General features: G+C 37.3%; 1 protein-coding gene across 1 annotated transcript; it reads right to left on the bottom strand.

Annotated features, from left to right (window-relative positions):
* Positions 1 to 5,881: 5,881 nt before the first annotated feature.
* On the bottom strand, positions 5,882 to 6,981 carry LOC142529720 (early nodulin-like protein 14). Its single transcript, XM_075635333.1, has 2 exons — positions 6,759 to 6,981; positions 5,882 to 6,409 (listed from the first exon to the last, which is right to left on the bottom strand). Exons 1-2 carry the CDS (start codon positions 6,943 to 6,945, stop codon positions 6,048 to 6,050), a joined length of 549 nt encoding a protein of 182 aa, XP_075491448.1. The 5' UTR covers positions 6,946 to 6,981; the 3' UTR covers positions 5,882 to 6,047.
* Between the last annotated feature and the right edge of the window lie 1,160 nt (positions 6,982 to 8,141).

Here is an 8,141-nt window from a genome sequence, read left to right as displayed (position 1 = left end):
CAACTGTTCGATTCAATCAATCATACGCTACGAATATATCAAAATATCATAGATAAAACGAGCATAAGATCATCAGAACACTTCGGAACACAGGATTTATCAACCCATACACAGAACTGAAGTATTTCTCAGAGGAACACATAATGAGATGTAACTCTAACTCTCAGGCAGTAAATCTTCTAACTGACATTTCAGTTCTTTCAATTCACTCAATATCATTATGTACAGAGGTCTAAAATGAAATCCATACCTGATATCAAATCAAGGTTGAAGTCACTCTCCCTGATATAAGACAAACCCGGAATTTCATCTGGAACAACTATAGCAACTCTCCATGCTACTGACAAATTATTTCGAGATAGGCTCAACTTCAGTAATCAACTGAATACATAAGGAATTTCTCCATTCTTTTCGATAATCATCGAATCATACATAATACGGATATCAAGGAATTCAAAATCGAGAACCCTTACCATATATCATTCGTTCATCGGCCATTTCAGGTCCGAATCTTACCATCTCCTGGCAAGAATCTATAATAGTTCTGTACTTGTTAGCATATTAATATCAATAATGTAATCAGAATCAGATAACACAAGTACAATACAATCTAATTCAATCTCATTCTCTTTTTACTGCAGTACACAATATATCACAAAATTCACTGATATCAATTCATTTCCCCAAAAGGTACAAGGATCAATACTACAGTACTACAGACCCAGCAGGTACAACATATATCAATACAACTCAGTCAAAGATAATCGTAGGGAATGTATTAGTATATATCAATACATATGCAACATAATCATAAAAGATTATTACCTGCCACTATATCATTACGTATGTCCTGGGTCTGTTCCTCGATCACTACCACCAGATGATTCTGCTCCCTGAAATCTTCGGGAACCTTTCTGTGGACAGACTCTAGCAAAGTGTCCCTGCTGTTTACAGATATTGCACTTACCAGTCACTCCCTGGCACTGCTCCATGGGATGTCTCCCTCCGCAAATCCTGCAATAAACTCCAGTATAACTCGGGCTAGAACCACTGGAGCTAGATGAACCGCTCCCTAACTTCTTGAACTGTTTCTTTCGAGCTTTCAACTGCTCTTTCTTTCCACTACTGCTGCTGCCAATCTCAATTCTGGAAGGCAGTTGTTGTGGTATCGATGTTGGAAGAACATATGAAGCTTCCTTTTGTCGCCTCAGAACGGTTTCTGCTCTTTTTGCTCGATTCAGAATATCAGCAAAATTACTCGGTTGTTTCACATTCACCAATGTGCGTATCTCCGGATTCAATCCCTGGATAAACTGATCAGATACAGTTGTATCATTTCTAGCCACTTGAGGGGCAAAATATAGCAAGGTGAAAAACTGGGCCAAATACTCATCAACATTCAACTGACCATTGTCTCAGATTTGTAAACTATGCACTTTTATCCTGTCGGTATGATAGAGGTACAAACCTTAGATAAAATTCAACCTTAAAAATTTTCCACGTAATCGTTGAACCATGCTGTGCTATGGCTTCCCTAGTTACCAGCCACCAACTCCTAGCGACTTCCCGTAGTTGATTTCCAACCACTTTAAATTCTACAATCATCTGTAAAACCAAGAAATTTAAATAACATTTCTATATCCTCCAGCCAATTCTCACAATCGACTGGCGCCTCAATACCCCTAAGAATCGGCGGTTGAAATGACTGAAATCTCATCAACTGTGTTTCCATCAGAGTTTCTGACACATCCATCAGATCAGTCGAAGTACTACCTCGTTCTAGGAATTCTTCTAGGAGGAATATCTGATAATCACAAACATTAGTAGTAACAGGAGACAAAGCCCTCTCAATCCCAATCCTGATCAGCTTACCTCTGATCAAGAATTGGTTCTGATCCAGTTTCAAATAATACATATTACCAAATCAACTCAGATATTCAGGTAAAATGTAACTTCCTAAACAGTAAAAATATACTGAAATCTTAGCATATACAATGTAATTTCAACATTATATTCCATCATATGCCATGCACTTAGGCAGTAAAATATAACATCATGCTAGCATACACATGCAAGGAAAGAAACTCCTTCTACCCCGCTCACTAGCTTCTATCTCAGTCCAAGAACCTACAGTTCTAGAACCTAATGCTCTGATACCACCTGTTGTGGGGACCCGGACGCTAATTCATTCCTTAATCGTCTTTAGGAATAATTCAAACAATTATAATAAACAGGGTCTAAATTTTTTTTTAAAATACAAAGCGGAAACGTAATGTAATTCAATTCAAATTACATATTAAATATAACATACAATTCTTGTATTATCTACAAGAATTCAACTAGGTTCAACTATATATCAGTGCTGAATCCTAAGTTGCTTCGAAGCCGGATCTCCACGCTATCTAGTCCAGCATCTTTCTCTTCTTGACCCTGATTCTATCCCACCTGTTGCCATGCACACATACAAACAAGACAACAGCCAGATAACTCCGGTGAGAATTACATTCTCAGTACAAATCATGTATACATGCAATCATAAAACAATATAAAAGCATATAACAGATATGTCTAACATGTATTAAAATCAGAATATAAATCCATATCAAGAATAAGTCATATTCTAAACATGTACCATCATCAGGAACATAAATCAATATGTACCATATTCAGGAACATAATCAACATTAATCAATATAACTGTCAATTAGACTCATGACTTCACAATTAAGACTAGACTCAATCCTAGTCTAGGGATCCCGGTTTCCAGAAGCTGGCATTCCCATATCGACCAACAGTAATAGAAAAGACTCCAGTTCTATCCACGTCGATAGGGTATCGATCACCAGTAATAGAAGAAATACCAATTCTATCCACATCGATATGGTATCGATCACCGGTAATAGAAGAAGCTCGTATTCTATCCACATCGGTATAGTATCGATCACCAGTAATAGAAAGAACTCTGATTCTATCCACATCGATATGATATCGACCATCAGTAATAGAAGAAGTTATGATTCTATCCACATCGATACGGTACCGATCACAAGTAATAGAAGAAGCTCCGATTCTATCCACATCGATATAATATCGATCATCAGTAATAGAATAAGTTATAATTCTATCCACATCGATAGGCAAACATCCGATGACAGACTTTGGCACAATCGCCAATACACTATCTTGTGACATCATGCAATGTGCCCGTGGCGATCCCACCACTATCAGGCACTTCTGTCACAAGACTACTCGTCTAATACCTGCTATCTATAAATCAAGAGAACAAGTACATCAATCAAATCGATACAATAAGGTAAAGTATGTGATTTAGGGAAACTCGAGCCCAAACCTCACTCGAGTTGTGCAATCTCAACTCAACATTAATTTATACCTTTATCTTCTCGGTCCGACGAAGACGAAGTATTGAAGTCAACTCTGTCTATACCCAATCTGATAATGACAATCGAATAGATACAATATCAGTATATGACTCAGTTCAAAACCTGTTCTGATTAATACTCAAATCAAAACATAATCTGATCAATGTCAATCGACATATGATACCACCATACAATCTCAACCAATACCGAATCTGCTCAATATCAATCAACTGATGTTTCGACGGCATAACAATACAGTCTCGATAACCCCGTCAATTCCAACACCACAGATATAATACCAGAACTCATAATTTCAATAACAATACAAATCTGATATCGAATCTCAATTAATCAATTTCAAAAATCATAACAATTACATAATCAGTACGTTTCTTAATCTGACTTCGATTCTATGATGTCTAACATGTCAAGAACATCACATATGACGGGTATTCAATTCCAACAACATCATAATTTCAGAACATGTCTAAACGTAACAAAACTTACGTCCAGTTGTAGCTGTCGTCGCTAGGAACTCGGTGTTGTACTTAGATTCAAAATCAGAAGGACGGATCACTCGTAAATCTCAAATCTCACGCAAAGCTTCCTCGGTGCTTCCCTTCTCCATTCTGAGGAATTTGTTTGGATATACCTATATATATATATATATATATATATATATATATATATATATATATATACACACACGTACACGTTGCCAGGTTATGGCAAGTGGCTTGTTCTTGTTTTGCATGCCGCGCGCATATGCGCCGGAAGTTCTATCCGGAACTCAGCTGCTGGACTGCTCGCGCATATGCGCGCACATAAGTCGCGCATATGCGCGAGACCTACGGTCTCGGCATTTCAATACTCGCGCATATGCGCGCACATAAGTCGCGCATATGCGCGAGACCTACGGTCTCGGCATTTCAATACTCGCGCATATGCGCGTCTTCCTCCGCGCATGTGCGCCGAACTCTCTGGACGTTCCGCGCATGTGCGCGCATTCCGCCGCGCATGTGTGCCGAACTCTCTGGACGTTCCGCGCATGTGCGCGCATTCCGCCGCGCATGGTTCTGTCTTCCTCGCGCATGTGCGCCCATACACGTCGCGCATATGCGCCGAACTCTTCTTGCACAAAATGTCAAATCTTCTTTCGACTCTTCCGGTCTGATCCGTTTCATCCATAATCATCTCAATTAATAAATAAATTATTCCAGATTAATCTCGGATTACGGTAATTAAAATCTCGGGCCTTACAGATTTATTATCTCTTGACGGCATGGCCAATTTAAAAAATTATCGCAATAGTCATGGTCGATTTTCATAATTATGATATTATTTCTATTTTTAATACAAACAAAATAATTATAAAAAAATTTGCTTAAGCTCGAAAGAAATTTTTTAAGCTTACGCAACGCATGCACCATAGCACTAATATTTAACGCTATATCATTAATATCAATAACTAACGTGCAATTTGAAGTAGCGGTATAAGTTCTTGATAACACAAATTTTTGTGTAGCAAAGGCGCTCTAAATTTTTTGTTTGAGATTAAATTTATAAAAGATGAGACCGAGCTTGTAGCTCAATGGTTTCACCCTCTGCCGGATTAGTCGGTATCCCGGGTTCGATCCCCCCTTCTCGCGTATGTTGTAATAAAAAAAATAATTTATAAAAGGATTAAAAAAAATCTATATTAAAAAATAAATTGCAAAACAATGGTAGCGCCTACTACCTAAAGCTGAAAAATAACATCCTTAGAATATCTTGAAATTTCAACGGCAACACATGCAATCTATATATAACCTTAAAAATGAAATTATTAGTTCCGGGGACGAGTATTTTCCGGTGAGGCGGTTCCGGTGACGACTTTCGCAACATCCAGTGCAGTAGCCTCAGGTTTCTTCTTAGAGTACAAGGTGAAATAGCCAATGATAGCTGCACACACGAACCCGCCAATGGCCATTCTTGCCGGGCAAAAAGGCATCTTGCTCCTCTGGTGGAGAACCTCTGTGTTATGTTGTGTCGCCGCAGGCATTCTTGGCGGCCCTTGGTAAGCTCCCTCCGAAGCCATGGTGGGGGTGACTACCCCCGCAGCCTTGATGACTGGCTGGCCCTGCCCCGGTGGAGGTGGTGCCCGCATTCCTGTTGGATTCACATTCCCTGGTGCTACTACCATTGTTTATATTTTGTTTCGTTTTTTGTTATGTTGTTTGATGAATTTGTACGAGGGGGATTGAAAGAAAAATAGGGCTGGAGATTGTTACATATTTGACAAGTGGAGTGCGATCAGTGAATTAAGCATTCTAACAAACAGGAATCGTTTTTATTTTCATCTGCTGAATCGGTCTCTATATATGAATGCAAATATGTGGATATGTCTGTGTAAAAAAGTGGACTTGCAATGCGAATGCTCCTGTCATGCCAGAACGGATCCAGCAAACAAGTTAACGAAATTAGCCACTAATTAATGCTATACTAATTAAAAAAAACTCCCTTAATTAATTTAAAATCATCCTAATAACAAAATCATAATAATGCCAATCCGAATTCAACAAAATCAAGAAAAACACAATACATAAAAAACATTATTCTAATACCAACCAACATGCCATGCAAATTGTCTCACGAAATAATGAACTACTGCTTTATAGTCATATTTCTCTAAATCGAAGATAAAATTCCCACCACAGCAGCGCCGGTGACAAACCACCATGTCTTTGGTCCAGAGCCAGCGGTCGAGGGTGCCGGAGCTGGTGCAAGGTGGTCTATATCCGCTGGAGAAGGTTCCGGCGTCACGGGCTGCAGGTGGCTGTGGTTGGCTGACAGAACTTTGATCTCAAGCTTTTGGCCTTTCTCGCAGTGGCCTTCTGCCCCACTGATGAAGAAAAATGGGCCACTTTTGTCTAATGTGATCTTTGTATTTCCATCACTATAAGATCTAATCGGGTTTGATTTGTTGCAGTTATTGTAGTTTTCTTCCGTCACTTCCAGCGCAGAATCTGTCTTCGAATCGTACTTCAACACTTTGGGATTAAAATGTGAGAAATGTCAGCGCAAGATCGATTTAACGTGGAAAAAAAATCAGCGATATCTTATTACATATATGTATAATACAAAAGGTTCTTGAACAGCAAAAAAATGGTGATACGTGCGTTACAAGTAAAATTGGTTGAAAGCAAAACATAAAAAAATGAAAGATGGGTTTTAAGGAAAAAGTTTTTGAACCACGAATTTATATGCCAAACTTCAAGTTAAAAATGGATGGTCCGATCAGTGGCAATTTAGTTCCTAAAACAGATTATTCTAAATATTTCCATCAAATGAAAAACCATGCAAGATCCAAAAGAAAATAATCTGAAAAAATGGATTTACCAATAGAATCGCCTATTTGGAAGCGAATTTTGGCAGCCCATTTGTTGAATTCGTCAGAAGAAGACGGGATTTCCCACTTCTTCTTATTTCCACCAACCACGAATTCTCTTGCTTCGGAGAGATTAGTAGCCATAAACAAGGAAAGAAGAATATGAAAACAGCAAATAAGGGTTTTCAGAGAAGCCATTTAGCAGACTGTAAGTATTATTAGAGAGAAAACTACTGAGAAAGGGGAAGAGTAGGATTTTGGTCTTACACAATTGCTTCCTATATATAGTGCTACACCAGGTGATTTGGCTTGGTTCGGGAATCTCTATGGGAGGTTTGGTTTGGTTGGGCTCTTTTTCTGAAATTAAGTACCTCGGCAATTAATTTATTTTCTGACTTTTTTTTCAAAGTTTTGTGTTTTCTCTATTTTAATCAGGGAAAGATTTGAAAAGAAACTAAATAGGAAAACTTGTAAAAATCATCACGTAATTTAACATGTTTTACTTTTTTGATCCAAAAACTAGTCAAAATCTTAATCCGATAAATTTTTTTTTTTTCTGTCACAATAATAAGTAGTTTAATATTGCTGAAGTGACACCATGAAATTGTTCAAATGAACTCGAATTAGCAATCTTCTCTTATTAAATAGCATGAGTAGGTCTTTTGTAAGACGGTCTCACGAATCTTTATCTGTGAGACGGGTCAATCTTACCGATATTCACAATAAAAAGTAATACTCTTAGCATAAAAAGTAATACATTTTCATAGATGACCCAGATAAGAGATATGTATCACAAAATATGACCCGTGAGACCGTCTCACACAAATTTTTGTCTAATAGCATAGACTAAAGTAGTCTTTGAATGGTTAGTTAAAATGCAAAAAAATATGAAAAAAGATGTTGAATTATTTCAAGATTTTTTTTTAAAAAAAAGTTAGAAAAACGAATTGAGCAAATAGGTTAGGCATTTCCGAGGCTCCATAGTCCACACCAGAACAAGTGACGCGTGCTCGCAAGAAATGTGGGATTTTTTATTTTTCGAACGTTGGGTCTAAATTTACTTAAAGGGTAATTATTCTTCATAGTTATTATTAATTAGTAAAAAACAGAGCCGTTTCATGTCATTTTTGTGATTACCGAAGAAGGTGTTAAAAGAGAAATTAATTACTCCTATTTATGTAAACAAATGAAATTTGAAAAAGAGTCGTTTAAATTTTAAAAACATGAAATTTGGATATATATGTGTGTGTGTTTGTTTGTGTGTGAGATTTATCAAGAATAGTAGATCTTTCGTTAGACGAATTCATGTAACTTTATCCGTGAGACGAGTCAACCATATTCATATTTACAATAATAAATAATACTTTTGACATAAAAAATAATATTTTTTCATT

The sequence above is a fragment of the Primulina tabacum genome, chromosome 16 (genome assembly GCF_025594145.1).
Source record: "Primulina tabacum isolate GXHZ01 chromosome 16, ASM2559414v2, whole genome shotgun sequence".
NCBI lineage: Eukaryota > Viridiplantae > Streptophyta > Magnoliopsida > Lamiales > Gesneriaceae > Primulina > Primulina tabacum.
Note: the sequence above shows the minus strand (reverse complement) of the source record. Positions and strands in the feature narration are given on the sequence as shown.

What these genes read in the sequence shown, in the direction of transcription:
- LOC142529720 (XM_075635333.1), bottom strand. Translation starts at nt 6,945, where the DNA reads ATGGCTTCTCTGAAAACCCTTATTTGCTGTTTTCATATTCTTCTTTCC. An exon ending in CCAAATAGGCGATTCTATTG is followed by an intron (nt 6,410 to 6,758) that starts GTAAATCCATTT and finishes TTAATCCCAAAG; the next exon opens with TGTTGAAGTACGATTCGAAG.